The sequence below is a fragment of the Vipera ursinii genome, assembly GCF_947247035.1.
Source record: "Vipera ursinii genome assembly, chromosome: 16".
Classification (NCBI taxonomy): Eukaryota; Metazoa; Chordata; class Lepidosauria; order Squamata; family Viperidae; genus Vipera; species Vipera ursinii.
In genome coordinates, this window is record NC_139529.1 from 7178058 (window position 1) to 7196074 (window position 18017).

At 45.8% G+C, this 18017-nt stretch overlaps 1 protein-coding gene across 8 annotated transcripts in view; it reads left to right on the plus strand.

Annotated features, from left to right (window-relative positions):
- Nucleotides 1–18017, plus strand: part of PBX3 (PBX homeobox 3) — a 111775-nt gene that overhangs the window by 2344 nt on the left and 91414 nt on the right. For all 8 annotated transcript variants that reach the window (XM_083375155.1, XM_083375161.1, XM_083375160.1 and 5 more), the window contains one exon: nucleotides 1563–1636. In XM_083375155.1, coding sequence (XP_083231281.1) covers nucleotides 1563–1636 — 74 coding nt within the window. The remainder of the gene's footprint in view (nucleotides 1–1562; nucleotides 1637–18017) is intronic.

Consider the following 18017-nt stretch of genomic DNA (forward strand, 5'->3'; position numbering starts at 1 on the left):
TGTTTGCCAGCCTCCTCGCAAAAGTCCTGCTGGGATTTAAAGCTGCTTCTCTTAAAGGCAGCCTGGAGATGCCGGGGGCGAAGACATTGCAACTCCCTCCCCCCTCCTCAAAAGGAAAAACCTCTGCAGGGGAAGACAAAATGGCAATCCCATTAAGTGAACCAAATAACCCCAGATTAGCATCCTCTCTGGGTGCCAGTTGTTCTATTGGGGGGGGGTGTGTGTGGAGGGGAAAGATTGATCCCCTTCCCAAATCCATAATCCCGAAGCAGAGCCTTCCTTCCTTCCTTCCTTCTTTCCTTATAAGCAAGGTCTTGAAAGATGGGGAGTAGCAACTTACACACACACACACACACACACCCATCATCTAGTAGGCATACCTAGGAATGCCAAGGGAGAAACGGCACCCCCAAACAGTCAAATGCTCGGAATGCCGAAGGAGTTGCATCTCCTCTTTAAAAAAACAAACCAACCAGCAAAGAAGTGGGCGCTCTCCTTGCTAAAGCAAACCTTGCAACCTAGCCCCAAATATCAAGCAGAGCAAGCAAGCAAAACAAAACAAGGGAAAAAATTGACTCAAAAGTTTGTCCAAGGAACGGAGAGATCTGTATGTGCAAGTGATCTGAGAATTTGTTTGTTTATTATTGATTGAGGGCCTGGAGTTAAGCTATCGGCATGGCTGTAGACAATTCTTCCAAAGGGTTGAGGAGGCGAGTAGAGGAAAACCTAGCCTGTTTGCCCGCCCGCCCTCTTTCTGGGTCCTAGGCCTCCCCCAAACACTGTTTTCCTTTAGAAAATTGTGAACCTGGGGGAGGGGAACTGGGTTCTTGTTATCCTCAAAAACCTGTTTGGCCTCTACTCTTTTACTTCTCCTTTCCTTTCTGGAATGCGGGTGCTCTAAATAAACATGGGCCTGCTGAGGAACATGGGAAGAGAGAGGGGTGTGCCGGACATTTCATTAATTTATCTATTTTGGAAGCCTTTTACCAGGCCCGTCCGTTCGTACAAGACCAGCAAAGCCCGGAGTTGAACTCTAGAAAGTTCCTTCTCTTTCCATAAATCATGACTGCTGATGGAGACTGCCTTGACAAGCTGTGATTTAGTTTGCCCAAGAAAGGGCTGGGAGATATTTCAGGAGTGACTTTGGATTTGGGAATTCGGGGGGGGGGGGGGAGAGACAGTTGAGAGACCCCAAACCTCTAGGCGGTTGTTCCTAGTAGCCTCCACTGTTTGACCAAGACCTCCCCGTGTCCCACGCACCCCTTCGATTCTCACCTTTGGGGCTTTCTCTTTGAACTCCCTCCTTTCCTTCGTCCACAATGGAGCTCCCTTTCAAATGCCTCTTTTTAAGGGCAGAGAGTGGCCCTGCTCCCAGGGGGCATGCATGCGGCAGGATGCTTAAAAGAGAGGCCCCAAGCTTGTACTTAAAAAACAAAAACAAAGTCTTAGGACCAGAAAGGTGGCCTCTTCACCCCTCCACTCAGGTTAATATATCTTGCCTTCCCTTTTCCTGGATGTTTATTTTCCCTTCCTCTCTCTCTCTCTCTCTCTCTCTTTTGCAGAAAGCACGCGCTCAATTGCCATAGAATGAAGCCTGCTTTGTTCAGCGTCCTGTGTGAAATCAAAGAGAAAACAGGTAGGAGACCAACCCAGCTTTGGAGAACAGGAAACAAACCAAAATAAAACCAATCCAGGCCCTCGGCTCTCGTACCCTCATTCTCTCCCCCCCCCCCCGCACGCCCGCTCCCCATTACCCCTTCCCTCTCTGGATAAACAGGGCCCACAGGCTTCCTTTCCTCAGCTCTGGGAGAAGCTTATGTTCAGAGCCGCAGCCATCTTTGATCTGTTCTCATCGGTTTGTGATCTTTAGGTCCCCCCCCCCCCCCCCGGAGCTAGTGGAAAACAAGCCTTGGAAAGATGGTGTTTCGCTCGCTCGCTCGCTCGGTTTTGTTTGGAACCCGTTTGCCAAGGCCGGTTGCAAAAGGCAGTGAAAATGGCAGCAGATTCCCCTCCCTGTGTCTCTCTCTCAAAGGGTGAAAGCACCAGGAGTTCAGCTGGCTTTCTTTTTTCTGTATCTGCCTAGCCGCTTCTGAAGTAACAGGGGAGCTAATTACAATTACGGAGGGCGGCTGAGCTAGGAATTTGCTGGATCCCCTCTGGTGTTTTAATTGTTATGCTTGCTGGCGAGAACATCTCACTGCAAAGCCGCCTTGCCCCCTCTCTTCCTGCTTCCGATTTTCTAGGGAAAAAGTCCCGGTTGTTTCAGAAATGCTTTAGAGGCTGCACAAAATACCCCGGGATTTATATATATAAATATATAAATATATATATAAATATATATAAAGGGGTGAATCAGAGGTGGTTCCATCTCCTTGTCTGGGGGAGCCTTCCACACACCCCGCTGTTTTGATCTCCCCCCCCAAAATAAGGATAGGCAAGAAAAATTCTGCTCTGAAAAATCTAAGGTTGATAAAGCCAGGGGTCCAAGGAAGCAAGATTTTATATGCAGACCAGGTTAAGAGATGAACACGGTTCTTAATCATAGGCGCTGCCTGCCGTAAACTTCCTTTTAAAGCTCTATTTTCATCAACTTATAAGTTGCTCCTTCTAAGGGGCAAAGTAGCAACACTGCTCGGGACTTGTGTGCTGCCTGTGTGTTTTTAAAAACGTTGACTTCCTAGCAGGGTGTAACTCAAGGTTTCTTTGGCATTGTCTCGGCTGGCGTGACTAAAGTCATCGGGTGTACATATCCATGCATGTGTGAAATTTAAGTGAAGAACCAAAATAACACAATACAGGGCTGGTGTCGGTTTTTGCTGGAGCGCCTGCGATTGCCAAAACTATATTCATTTTTCTGCAGAGTTTACCTGGGTTGTTTCCCCCCCCCCCCGTTTCTTTCTTTTAAATCAAACCCCCGGAGAAGTTGATAAACTGTTTTCTAATATGGTGCATTATGTGCTGTTAATGGACCTTTTTGTAATCTTCGTATTACCTCATGCCTAGAGTTACGGTAGCATTTTGGCGTGATTCTGCTTGCGGGGGGGGGAGAAGGGGAGAGAGGGTAAATCCGAAGAAAAAGGTGGGAGATTGAGCTAAAGGGATCCTTGTTGGAACTCAAAGCAACCCAGTGAAAATCCTGTGAAGTTTCCCCTCTGCGTTTCCGCCAGTGCTAAAAAGGAATATCCTGTATCTCCAACTCCAGTCTGCCCTGGTAATATATTTACTGCCAGCAAGCAAGCAAGCGCCCAAGCAGAATGTGGGAATTGCACGCTGGTGTCCCCTGCCCATCTCCACATTTTTTATTTTATTATTTTCTTGAGCTGGGGAAATAAGAAAAGAAACGTTTAGTTTTTAGGGAATGCTGTTTCCCTGCTGTCTGGATTCTGCTCAGGTGATGATGTCTCTCCGGCTGCTGAGAATTAAGACCTGGGCTCATTTCGTGAGGGAGGGGGGGGCCCTTGAAAGTGGATTTTTGCAAAGTGGGTTTACAGCCTGCTGGAAAAGGTCTTGAAGGCGTGAAGGGTGCTTTGGACACTGGTGTGTGCCTTCCTCCTTTTCGATTTGATGCCACTGTCTTATTTTGCTTGTTCCTTATTCTTCTGGCAATCCGAGGGCCTCCGAGTCCTTCACAACTGGGCACATCCCTGCTAACTCGGCCTGTCTTGATGAATTCTCCTTTTTTGCCAGCAGTTTAAATCTTGGCTTGGCAGAAAGGAAGGGTGCCAACCTAGAGACACGTCGGTGCTTTTTAGTAGTCAAGGAGAAACTTTCCAGAAGGAGCTCGAGCGAAACTCCACCACCGCCCCGTTGGGGTCATGAAGGAAGACATTGCTTGCTTTTGCTGTGCTTTCCCCCCACCACCACCCCACCCCCCGTGAAATAGTCAAGACATTATATTGGCATGTTTTTCTCTGGTGAAGAATAGCAGATCCACAAGCTTGGGAATGATGTGAGTATTGCTATTCTAAGGGGGTGGGGGGGGAAAGGAGCTGTGTCTCACCTCTCTGAAATATTTATATGTTTACAGGTTTATTTGAATGGGTGGCCCTTATAAAGGGTGAAGCGCCCTTTAGTTAGAATGTTATTATTATTATTATTATTTTGCATGCTTTCTACTGCATGATTGTAGTTGCATCTTTCTCTCTGCCCTCCTGCATGAACAGGAGAAATCTCCCCTTTTGCTTTCTCTTGCTCAGTTTTTAAATCTTTCTTTCTTTCTTTCTTTCTTTCTTTCTTTCTTTCTTTCTTTCTTTCTTTCTTTCTTTCTTTCTTTCTTTCTTTCTTTCTTTCTTTCTTTCTTCTGGTGATTGCAGTCTATTGCATCCTGTGCAATCACCTTCCTCCCCGCGCCCCCCCCCCCCCCCCGCCCCAGAAGAAAATAAAGCCAGAGGAAGAAAAAGGTCTGTTTTTGAGATTTGTTGATAAAATAATGGCGGCTACTTTTACTGCATGCACAGGAAGGGGAAGACAGGGGTGTGTAACTGTTGGAAATAAGAGGGTTGGTAACTAATTCGGGCCTGTAAGTGTAATTTTAGATTTATTTATTTAGGCAGAGGTGGATCTGATACCACAGCTGCTTTGAGTTGCAAAACGTGCTGTTTAGTTTGGGAAGCCTTAGGGCTTGCATGGAGCCCCTATTATCTAGACTGCCAAAATACTGTATTTTGTAAATGGAGTATTTGCCTGTTTGAGAACTCTGCTCTCCAGTTAGGCGGAGAAAAGTTCCCTTCATTGGAATCTCCAGAATTTTAATCTGCAGCCCTTAACCCCTTGCCTAGGACAATGTTTTTTAAGTTTCCGAGCTCTACCTTTAATAGAGGCGTTTGTTTATTTTTTCCCCCTCCATTTCCTAAATCCTGGAAGCTTAGCAGGGAAAAAGGAAAGAGCTGTTCTGTCTTGCGAATTAGCTTGTTGGGCTAAAATGTTTTCCAAATAACATCGGTTGAAATGAGGAAGGTTATTCTGTAATAATAATAATAATAATAATAATAATAATAATAATAATAATAATAATAATAATAATAATAATAATATAATAATAATGATAATAATGATAATAATAATAGGTTTGGGCTGTTTTCTGGTGCCTGAAATCTTACAGTTAGAATTTTCTCTTCTTAAATTGCTCTCCTTTGTGCTTTGCTGGATCGCGGTGACATTCCCCAGACCCACTTTGCCAGTTTGGGTTGTATTTCTCATTTTAAGGAGTTTTTCCTGGTTTTTTTTTTGTGCTTGTTTTTTTTTTTAAAATTCTGTCTCTTGCCCAGCCGAAATGGCACGCATTTACAACAAGACTGAAAAGGCTGTGCCGTTTCACGGGCTCTAACCCTGCCGGAATGCTTCTTCGCAATCCAGCAGGAAACTCTTGTGTTGGGCCAGTGTGGTTTCTTTCTTTTTTTTTTCTTTTTTGCACAAGTTTGGTGTGCCTCTGAACGCACAGCTGAAGCTGTGCATTGTCTCCTTTAAGAACCTGAGATGACAGCTGCCAATAACAACAACAACAACAAAACCGCTAATTGAAAGGCCAGCCAGCGCAAAGTCTAAATGGCTTTAATTCACTGGAAAGTCCTAATAATATACATCATGCCTCGCCAGAGTTGTAGCCTTTTAGAAGCTGGGGGACTGACTTGGAAGGATCGTAAAAATTAATGAACTTCTGTACCACAGGAAGGGGGGGTGGGTGGGCGGGTTTGAGGAGAAGCAGCCAGGGAAAAGGTGCCTGGAATTGTATCCTCTTTCTAGGCTTTAAAAAAAGAAAAATTAAGTTTTTGTTCTGGGCAATTAAGTTTTTTGTTCCGCTCTCAGGGGTTGTGGGTGATCCACCTCTGGAGGCTTTTAAGAAGAGACTGTGCAGCCATTGGTCTGAAACGGTGTAGGTTCTCCGCTTGATCGGGGTGGGGTGGGTGGGCGGGGTTGGACTAGAAGACCTCCGAGGCCCCTTCAAACTCGGTTATTCTCTTATTCACCGTTTGCTCTCTTATTTAAGCAGCCCCATGTGGGGTTCACCTCCAGATGTAGGCGGGCGGGGGGGGGAAGGGGGTGAAATCTGCCTTGTTCCTGTTCTCTACTCAAACTATTTTCTTGTGCTGAGAAAACGCAGGATGACCTAAAAACATATTTATTTGAACAAGCCGGCCTGGTCTGATGGGTTTAGGGGCATTTTAACGCTATTGTATTAATTTATTGAATTGGGGCCGTTGTATTTAATATTTTTTTTAATTTTTAATATATTGTATTTTATTGTATTGCCCTGTACACCGCCCTGAGTCCTTCGGGAGAAGGGCGGTATAAAAATAAAATAAAATAAAATAAATTGTTTCGCAGGATCCTTCCCGGATAGAAATCCTCAGCTTATTCCTGACAATTCAGATCCTGCAGCTGTAAGCCCCTAACTTAAAATTCTTCTTCGCCAACTCGTCGTCGTGCCCCAAAACCTAGCCAAACTCCGAATTGTTTTCCTTCTCTGCAAAGAAGGGAAACTTAAATAGCATCTTTGTAGGCGAACAAGAGAAAGAAGAAAACGCCTAAGAAGTTTTCTGTATATTGCCGGCTAAAGGCTGACACCAGTTGTTGGCAAGCAAAGGGTTTTTTTTTTTTTTTTGGCATTAAAATAAAACAACAGAAAGACGAGGCTTTTGGAAGCTTGCCTGTTTTAAACAAAACCCGATGGTGGAATGCTCTGTTTAAAAGTAAATAGACTGTGACATATTGTGCAGCTGGTTTTAAAGAGATTTATTTTTTGTGTCCATCTGTATGTTTTGAATAGTAACCATTCTGGTGTCTCGGGTTAAAGAGCGGACGCGTCGAAGCAAGATTTGGTGCTTTGGGCTTTGAGATATCCCAAGTCTCGAGATTCTATTCTGCTAAATCCTCACAGAAAGAAAAATAATAATAATATTCCGTCTGAATTTAGGCATAGAATCCCGGGTCTTTTTCTCTCTGTGCCCTGATGAGAGAGAGGGTGGGGGGGGGGAAAGTCAATATTTTGCACTTTCCAAATTGTTGCTCTTCTCTCTCTCTCTCTCTCTCTCTCTCTCTCTCTCTCTCTCTCTCTCTCTCTCTCTCTCTCTCTTCTCTCTCTCTCAAAGGTCTGAAGCCTCATCGGCTCCTTTGAAAGAAGTTTGAAGGTGTCTTATTTTATTGCATTTGCCCCTGGAGGCACCGTGGTTAGTGAGGCTGGGAGCCGTATTAGGTTTCAGGAACGCCGCCACCGTAGCAAATGATAGGTGAACGCCATCCTGGCGTGTGGTTGTGTGTGCTCGGTACACAAAGGGTGCCTGCAGCTCACCTTCTCGTGTGCTGCTGCTGCTCATTCTTGACGGCCAAAGATCTCGCCGTTGTGTTGCCAGAGGCCCTTGATTACACTGGAGATACAAAATAAGCATCAATTTGATTAAGAAGAGCACCATCCCCGCTATCCTAAGCAAGCAATCAGACTTGCTTGTCAATGCTTGCTTGCTTGCTTCTTCTTCTCCTCTTCTGCTTTTCTACGATTATTATTATTTAAAGAAAGATGCTTAATTTGCTGCTCGGCTTGGGAACAGCCTCGCATATTTTTAAATATATTAAAGCGGGGGGGCGACGGGCTGCCCTTGGGTTTATTTATGCGCCGCTGAGTCCTAAGGCAGGCCTTCTAGTGCATCTAATCAAGAATGAATTAAAGCTTGGTGTTAGGAAGATCTGGGGCGAAGGGTTTGCCGTGCCGTGTTTTTATTTATTTATTTATTTTAATAGATTTGTCAACTCCATTTTGACCACGTTCAGCAAGAGAGGCGTCTGTACCTGCGGCGCAAATGTTATATGATCTCGGCTCAAACCACGTAGGAGCAGGTTAAGAAGCACTGGCTGGTGGTGTGGGGTTTGTTGTGTTGTGTTGTTGTTGTTTTTTTTTTTTTTGCAAAGGACAAAATTAGTTAGGGATGCAACCTGTGACTTCCAAAAGGACTTTGCATGACAACCTGCAAAACCCATCCTTGTGGGTTATTCGTCTATTGTTAGTTTGGTTTTGGAGCCTGGGCAACGAGGGCTAGCCGAATGCTTGAGAAGAAGCAGAGACGATGTAAATTTGGACACTCATGGTTGCTTCCTGGTTTCCCTCCCTTGTGGACCTGCCTAGATGGGGTTGTCTCTGTGAATTGACAAAAGAAGATGGATGTGGGCATGGATTCTCTCTCTCCCCCCTCCCCCCTCAGCTACTCAAGCCGCCTTCTCAGGTTTGATGCCATTCAGCGTTCAGGATCCCGGCCTACTTCAGGCTAAACTTGCTCCATGCTCCCTTTGGCCCTTCCCTCTTTAAACCTGGCCAGGCTGACCTTTTGTCACGTTTCTAGGTTTCTCTGATCGGACCTTTGTATCCCTGGTGGTCGGCCTAAAGTCTAAAGTCATCCAGGTGGCTTTCATGGCTAAGGCAGAACTAGAAGTCACCGCCTCTCACTTTCTGGCTTGGTGCTTCACCACTACACTAAACTGGTATTTGCTGGTCTATCGTGCAGACACATGGAATATACATATGTGTGTGTGTGTGTGTGTGTGTTTAGTGGGTTCCTTTGTGCTTTGGAGTCAGCGTTGACTCCTGCAGTACTTATTCTAGGTACACAAGTTTTGGTTCATGCCCATTTTATGCTGCCAGTAGCACAAGTCTCAAATCTATCTAACCCCTGTTAATATCCATCTGCATTCTTGCGCCGATCTTGGCTTACAAGGAGCAGAGTTGGCTATGTTTGATGCAGAGCAGAGATATTATTATTATTATTATTATTTAAACTTATATACCGCCCTTCCCCCGTAGGACCCAGGGCGGTTCACAAGGCGAATAAAAAAATATAACAATACAAAAGTTAATAACAAATTAAAATAAATTAAATTATCCTTAATTAAAATCTAAAACCCTAAACTCTGATTAAAAACCCAATTGCAATAGGTTAAAAATTAAAAGTTCTCAGTCCTGGCCGGAAAGCTCAAAGAGCCAGGTCTTCAGGAACGAACGAAAATCTGGGGCAGTCCTGAGCTCTACGGGTAACTGGTTCCAAAGGGCAGGCGCGCCCACAGAGAAGGCCCTCCCCCTGGGTGTCGTCCTCTGGCAATCCTTTGCCGGCGGCACCCTGAGAAGGCCCTCCCTGTGGGAGCGCACAGGACGATGGGAAGTGGATGCCGGCAGCAGATGCTCCCTCAGATAATCCGGACCCATGCCATTTAGGGCTTTATAGGTCATCACCAGCACCTTGAATCTCACCCGGAGGGCAACCGGAAGCCAATGCAGCTCGCGGAGTAGAGGTGTTACATGGGAGTATCGGGGAGCCCCCATCACAACTCGCGCGGCCGCATTCTGCACCAGTTGAAGCCTCCGAGTGGTCCTCAAGGGCAGCCCCATGTAGAGAGCGTTACTAGAGAGCGTTACATGTAGAGATATCTGGATCACTTTGAGTAGCTGGGTAGATTCCCTACCGGCCAGGAACATCCACTGTCAACTTTTGTCCGCCTCCACCAAATGTGGGCGGTCCTTCTTTCATACTGTCAATCTTGATCCAGCAGGTGCTTACAGCCCTCGGCCTTGGGGAGTTTGTCGGGGGAGGGTCTTGTGTGTGTCTGTGAGAGAGAGAGAGAGAGAAGGAGAAAGAGAGAGAGAGAAGGAGAGAGAGAGAGCAGTACATAAAAGCATTCAATAGCTCTTTCCCCCTTCATTTTATTTCTCTTTTTTTTTTTAAAGAAGACATTGAGCAACCCTGCTGCTTTGATTCTGAGCTGGGCCACCTCGCAGAACGTATTCTGCCTGGATTTTTTTTTTCCTTTTCTCCCAAATTAAGATTCTGCACGGGCCTTTACAGATGCTACTAACTTTGGGCAATTATCATTTTGTTTGGTGAAAAGTAGTAAAACAGTGTGCGGTAAAAGTGTTTAGAGGGAGAGGGGATAAATAAATGGGACAGTTTTGCAATGCAAAGTGGTTTGGGGTGTGTGTATGTATGTGTGTGTATGTATGTATGTATGTATATGTGTGTATATATATATATATATATATATATATATATATATATATATATATATGTATATTTATTTGGAGTAGGGGGGGAGAATGGTTTCTTGGCTGTTGCTTAACTGCTATTGTGAAGCCTAGAGCAGATTTCCCCCCCCCACCGCTAATGCCCTAGAAGTATTAATTCACTTTGATATGCTAATTAGAGGGCATTATGCAAGAAATGAGATTAAGTGGCAGCAGGAAGCCATTTGCCTGTCACTAAATTGAGAGTGTTACCATCAGGAGGAGCTTTGTATATATCTGCATTTTTCTCTCTCCTCCCCCCCCCCAACCCAGTTTTCTCTTGGTTTTGCATATAAATAAAATTGATTGAAAGGTCTAGAGAAGCTTCTGGAACATCCGTGCGGCTCCTCTCCTCTCCTTTCTTTTCCTCACCCTCATCTTTTTGCCTTTTATGATTATTTAAACTTCATGTTGGAGACTTCTTCTGAATATTAATTGATCTAATGGGAGGCGGTGGAGGCAAATGATCCCTTTGTGTTCCTTTGGCAGCAGGCGGAGAGAGCAGGCAAGACGTCGTCACGGAGGGAATGGCGTGTTTTCCCCCCCCCCCCTCACCCAACCCCCATCCTTTTCACCCAGAGCATCCCACCTGAAGCCGGACCTAGGCAAAATCAATCGGAATAGAGCTGGAAGGGATCTTGAAGGTCTTCTAGTCTGACCCCCTGCTCAAGCAGGAGACCCTACGTCATTCCAGAGAAGTGGGTGTCCAGCCTCCTCTTAAAAAGCTTCCAGTGATGGGAGCCCACCCACAACCTCTGGTGGGGGGGGTTAGTAGTTGGAAACTTCTCATTCACAGCTGTCTCGTAAAACCACGAAGACAGTGTGCCCTGAAACTCATGTCAGCATTTGGGCTCTAATACACTTTTCATAAGAGCTGGAAGATTCCCTTTCTGCTTTAGAGGCATGCCTTCTGGGATTTAGGATAGAACAGAATGAACAGAGTTGGAAGGGACCTCGGAGGTCTTCTAGTCCAACCCCCTGCTCAGGCAGAAAACCCGATACCATTTCAGACAAATGATTGTCCAATCTCTTTGGGGTTTTAGACCAGTTTTGGAACTTGCGTATGCACTGTGTAGCGGATCTGTCCTGGGAAGTAAATTTGTTTCTATTATGCGGCTGACTTGCTTTCTGTGCGTGGTGTTAGGTCGATCCATGAAATCCTAGGAGACTCTCCATAATCTACTGGCTGTGAATGTATATTTTAAAGGGTGGTAAGGTTTGTGTGTGTGGGGGGGTACAGATACAACTGAAATAAAGTTTGATTTTCATGATCCCTGTGAAAATTATACCATCACCGGAGGTTTTCAAGAAGACAGCCATTTGTCCAGAATGGTATAGGATCTCCTGCTCAAGCAAGGGGTTGGACTAGAAGACCTCCAAGGTCCCTTCCAATTCTCTTATTCTGTATTCTATATCTCGCTCTTTCTGGTGAAGTACCAGAGTGAGCGCGTGTAAGAATGCTCAGTTCTAGTGAAAGCTCACGGAAGGTCACTGTTTTACCCTGGAGATTCAAACATTTAGCACACAGCACTGAAAAATAGAATTTGAGTGTAAGAAACATGTTTTCCCATGGAAAAAACTCCTGGTCTTTGCCGGGCCTAACTCAAGGATTTTACTTGGCTCAACACCCCTGGCGGTTCTTCTTTGATGTCCAGCTGATGCGATTTGTTCATTTGCGGGCGGATTTGCTGGACCATTATTGCTTGTTCAACAAATCCAGCTGTCTAAAGAACTGGGCTGGACCTGATGTGTGTGGAGCCATTCCAGGCTAGCCATTTTTCCTAAGAAGCCACGTGGGGTAAATAAATTCAGCACCACGGAGAGGTCCAGGAGAGCAACTTTGACTGGGCATATTTTAGCATTGATGTCTCAAGCCATTTTGTCCCTTTTATTCTCTCTCAAGGAAATTGATTATTATTATTATTATTATTATTATTATTATTATTATTATTATTTGAGATGTGACTATCCAACTTGGGCAGATGGAGCACCAGCCATCCTTTCTTGAGTGGGGTTGTGCTGGTGATCGTGTGAATGAGACATCTTGAAACTTGGGGCTTGCGTGTTATAGACTGGGGAGTCAGAAAAAAAACTAGGTGAAGGCGGGAGATAATATCACCTCTGCTGCCCCCCCCCCCAAAAAAATAAAAAATAAAATAATGAGGCCAAAATTCAGCTTGAAGAAGGCTTTATTTTTACAGGTTGTTCTCGACTTACAACTACTCATTTAGTGTCTGTTCGCTGAAAAAAAGTGACTTATGACTGTTTTTCACACTTGCGACTGCTGCTGCTGCAGCATCCCTGTGGTCACATGATCACAATTTGGATGGCTTGGCAACTGGCATGTCTTTATGACGGTTGCGGCACCCCGGGGTCATGTGATCCCCTTTTGCGCCCTTCTGAGAAGCAAAGTCAAGGGGGAAGCTGGATTCACACAATAATCGTCTTATTAAGGTAACAACGGCCGTGATTCACTTAACTGCATAGATAGATAGATAGATAGATAGATAGATAGATAGATAGATAGATAGATAGATAGATAGATAGGGAGGGAGAGAGAAGCAGGCAGACACATACACACAAACATTCAGACAGTATGTTGTACTTCTCTTAGTCTGGGGTGCATGCTATGAATCAAATGCACACAGAGAGAAAAGCTTGGTTTATACGTCTGGTGATGGCAACAATGCACTTGACTTGAGGGACCTGTCAGGAATTGGGGAAATCTTTTAATTCAGGTTCTACCCCATTGGTGAATGCCTCCTTCATTTAATTTAATTTTTAATTCAATTCAGCCTGATGCTTTACTTCTAGTTCCGCCCCATTTGTGAAAGGCTTCCGAGTTGCCTTTCCAGTGAGGATGTGCCCCGTAAATTGAATAAGGATATATTTCTGGTTATGCTTTCTGGTCCTTGAGTTTAATGACGTCGGCCAAGTCGTTACGTACACCTTGCTTTGCCCAAGGAGTGATCAGCAATAAAAATGATGTTTTAACTTGCCATCGCGGAAAGAAAGGCCCTTTGCTTTTTTTTTTTCTTCCCCCCCCCTCGTCTGGGCCAAGGACGATGTTTTGAAACTTGGTGGCTGCGAGCATTAATTTGAGACATTTTATTTCTTTTTCATCAGAACCGCTCCAGGTGATGTACAGCCAGGGGCCGCTTTTGGAGAAGAACTTTTTTTCTTTTTTCCCACTCTGATCGTAATTTGGAGCTCTGGCTTGCCTCCTTTGGAGGGCCACGCACAATTAAAAACAAGGACGACGACTTTGTTCAACTTCCTGCAAAATAAAACGGTGCTTGGTTTTGGTTTTGAGGGGCTGCCAAGTGCAAGCTGGGAGGGAACAGGATCCGACCGAGCCAGTCTGGGAGGGCATAGCTTGCCTGAAAAATAGCGCGATACCAAAGATTTCGTAGATCTGTTTCAAGCAGCTTTTCCAATGCCCACAAAATAGCTTTCCAGTACTTGTATGCAATGCGTTAGTATGTCTTGACGTTACTGAGATGTTTATACGTGGACCGTTTAACCATCTGCGTATTTTTATATATATATGAAAAACTGTATTGCAAGCGCGCTGGAAAAAAGCAACTTCCGACCGTTTTTCATGCTTGCGACTGTTGCACCCTCCCCATCGCCCTGGGATCAAAATTCAGTCCCGCCTTGAGCGTGAAAGCCAGCTGGGTGACTTTGGGCCAACCACCGGGAGACTGGGAGTTCTAGTCCCGCCTTGGCCGTGAAAGCCAGCTGAGTCTCTTTGGGCCAAGCCAAGCTCAGAAAAACCCCAAAGCTGACTTGTGGGGCGCCAGCCTTGGGCCGGCCTATATTTCATCCTGGGTTAGAGAAAGGGAATTTGTTGGGAATTAGTTCTTACCGGCTTCCCACGTGTTTGATCCCTGACATGTTATCAATAGGCTCCTGGGGAAGGTATCGACTGGCTGGTTCTTGACCTTTTGGCTGTGGCTTACTCCAAGAATCGAAGGGCTGAAAATGAAATGATAGGCTGCATATGCATAAATTCTGGGGTGTCAGTGTATTACACGGACTAATTTCAGTTTACCAGGATTGATGGGCGAGAGTGTTCAATAAAGGAAATACGTCTTCCTTTCAGAATCTGGAGAGCCTAATAATATTGTAGTTGCTAGGGCTAAGACAATCAATTTTTTTTTACGGGTTGATTATCATAACAGCAGCTGTTTAATCACCCTGATTGTTAGGTAACTTTTCAATTGTCTCCTATAAACATTTTGGGTAAGGAGGCGGCGGGGTGGGGTGGGGTGGGGGAGGAAGGTTCAGCTGGGGAGAGGGTAGAATTCTAAGCCTCACCCTCTTTAAAAAGGGTAGTATTGTTTTAGTTTTTTTTATTATTGATTTGTATCCTGCCTTTATTATTTTTATAGATAACTCAAAGTTGGCCTTTCTCTTCCTGTTTTCCCCACAACAACAACAACAACAGCCCTGTGAGGTGGGTTGGGCTGAGAGCGAGAGGGACTGGCCCCAAAATCACCCAGCTGGAATTCTCGCCCGAGACAGAACTATAACTCACCATCTCCTGGTGAGTCGCCTAAAGTCACTCAGCCGGCTTTCATGGCTAAGGCGGGACTTGAACTCACGGCCTCCTGCTTCCTAGCCTGGTGCCTTAACTGGTAGGCAAACTGAATGTCTACGGAGATTCTCGGTCATCCGGGTTAGGGTCGGTCCCAAAGGTGCTTTTTCAAAAAGCTGCCGGAGTTCCTTGTTTTTCCTTGAAGACGTTTCGCTTCTCATCCGATCCGTTCTGACTGAATGGTGGAGGATGGAAGGATTTATATTCCTTGCAGTCCTCTGCTTGTTAGCGCTCTTCCTGAGAGTCGTTGAGGCTCCTTGGAGGTTTATCTGTGCCCCCAGGGTCACCTGCATCAGAATGCAAATGGTTGTAGCACCTTTTTGGAACTGCTGAAAGGATTGAGTTGTAAACAGGAGGTAGGTGGTGCCGTATCTCCCTCCCCCTCACTGGTCTGGGCAGGGGTCAAAGAGGCCATCTACATTAAGGCTGAACCACAAAATAGCAGCCAATGAATTGTATGTACTACTGTATACTACTGTATCCTTGATAAACTAGATTTCTGCCTTCGCATTACAGATATAAATTACATTTCTGCCTTAATATTTTGTTCAAAAACAGGATGAGACCAAGAGCCTAGCATTCTTTCTGTGCTTTTTCAGGAGCATCTTTGGTTGAAATTTTTTTTTTTTTGGCCAGAAAACTGCTGGAGAATCTCCTTTGCGCTGAACATCTGCAGACAAACAGGTTTTTTTTTTTCTGTCGCAGACGAAGGGGAAGCAAGATAGCTGGCTTAGTCTTGTACTTGTCATTTGTAGTGGTGTCGCCTGTCTGACAATTGGCCGTGTTGTCACTGACCTGCTGAGTATTTTAGTTGTCTCTCTGAGTGGGCGTGCGCCTTTCTCTTGGATGGTAGCTTTCCGAGTAGCGAGGGACCTGTGCTTGTCAGCCATTGGGGGGGGGGACTGTAATTCCCATCGTCCAGGTTTCAGGTTGCTGGGGCTGGTAGGAAGGGCGGTGGCATCTGGAGGGCGAGGATTTAAAAATTCTCTTTTTCAACCCTGGATGGCCAGCAGTTCATTTTAGCCTGTCTGAATACGAAGAACTGGCTTCTGGGTTGAAGCGGAGAGAGAGAAAAACCTTTGTCACTCTTGACTGCTGGCAAGTTGGTGGACACATCCGCGCAATTCCGCTTGGCAAAAAAACAACAACATGGAAATTGCTTGTCACTGTCTTTCTTTTGGAATGTGTTCTGGAGCACGCCGATGGTCTCGAAGACTATCCTAATCGCAACGGATGCTGCTTATCTTTTTTTTTTTTTTGGAGATCTGCTGGGTTAATCTTGTCTCCTGCCTGAACAAGCCCATGACGTTTTCTTGCTCAGATTTTTGGGGAGCGTTGTGCCCCCTTTTCAGGCTGAGAAAGAGGGACTGGCTCAAAGTGTCCCGGTTGCCTTTATGCACTTCTGTATTTCCCCCGGGATGGTTCCCACGCCCTGTCAAAACTGTCCCCGAAACTTGCGCGGAGAAACCTTGGATGCCTTGAAACTAGTTTGCACCCCAGCTGTTGCTGATACTAAATAGCTCACCCCTAAGAATTCCGTCACTCTGGCTATACAACCACCATCGCTAATATCTCCTCCTCCTCCTCTTCCTCGGTTAGAGTAAAATGTCTGGGCCGATGGGAGAAAAACAGAGGCAATGAAAAGTGGGCTGGAGATGGATCAAATGGACGTCACTTTGGGATGTCAACTCAGTGGGTCTCTGTAGGTCAAAGCTGCGGGCTCCCTAGCTGGAAACCCATGAAGATGGCGGCCTTCCAACCATTGGCGAAAGGTGGAAATACAAAGAGGGAAAGATTGTTCCTGGGACTTTGCTCCTCCTCCTCCTGAACAACTCGGATCAAGCGGATGGTCCACCGGGAGAGCTCCAGGCTTCAACCGCCCGTCCTACTTAAAAAGAACCACAACTACGCTTCAGACGCTTTCCTTCCTGTAAACCCGTCCGTGGAATCTACTCCTTCCTGGAGAGAACTATATCGAGATTAGCATCGTAGTTGGTCGTAACCTCCGGCGAGGGCCTGGCGGAGCTGAGCTCTCGCGGCAGGCTTCGGCGGCGGGATTTGTGCTGGATGAGAAAGGAGGGACTTTTTCAGTGGGAAGAGAAAGAAGCCGTAATCGCCGGGACTACATATGCTTCTAATTGTTGATTTGGGGATTTTCTGATGAATATTGCTTTGCAAAACAGATGCTGTGGAAGAGGGTACAATAAGGAGGGGAAACCTCTCTGTTTCTCTCTCTCTCTCTCTCTCTCTTTTGGGGTGGGCCGCGCTCAAAGTGTTTTTTGTGGCCTTCTCATCCGTAGCTGGGAGCGGTTTGTGGACCGCATCCTCGCCGTTCTTGCAACCGCGGCTGGTAATTGTTTTTCGCACATAAGTTATGCAAATGAGCCTTTATGGCAACTGGCATAACAATTAGCATCCTCCAGCAATATTTTAGCAGGTTAATTGCAAAATTTCTAAATTGTACATCTGACTTGTTAATTAGGCATGACAGAGGTGGTAAAACAGTTATCTTCAGGCAGGCGTCAGCCAAGGGCTCTTTCCAGTGCAAAAAAGCGGAGGATTGATTAGATCGGAGGGGTTCAGACATGCTCCGGGTCTGGCCTGCCGTTTGAAAAATCTGCCGGCTTAAACTCGCCAAGCCTCTCGGAGACCGAGAGAGGAGCTTCTGGGCTTTTAAGCAGGACTCCTAATTCAACAGGGTTGTTTTGTTTTGTTTTTAAATTGACAAAAGAGAGCTGGATTTCGAGCAAAGTCCCGGGGCACCTGCCCAGCTCCGAGGCCGGTGTCTTTCTTCGGCCAAACGTTGAACGTGCAATCTCAATGGTTGCAATGGTTCAATTAACAACGCGATTGCTGTGTGAGTCTGGCTTTCCTCATTGTCTTTGCTGCTCAGAAGGTCGCGAAGGGGGAAAAAAATCACGTGACCCCAGGACACCAAGCCGTCCAAATTGTGATCATGTGACTGCAGGGATGCTGCAGCAGCAGCAGCAGTCCCAAGTGTGGGAAAAACGGTCAGAAGTCCCCTTTTGTTTTCCAGCGCCACTATAACTTCCAACGGTGACGTGATTGTAAGCTCGAGAACGACTGTAAAAATAAAGCCTCCTTGAAGCTAAATTTGGGGCTCGTTTTTTGGGGGGAGGGGGGGTGTCAGAGCTGATATTATCTCCCTCCTTCACCTAGAAGGGTTTTGTTTTGTTTTTTTACTCCCTAGCCTGAAGTTTCTAGATCTCTCATTCACCCGATCACCAGAACGACCCCACTCGGAAACGTTGGGTGCTAAATTTTGAGTCCTTTCCTAATGCTTTTGCAAGAAACACCGCCCCCCCCCCAAATTCTCATTTTGTTTCCCTAAAAGCGATGCCAGTAGGGAGGGGCGGG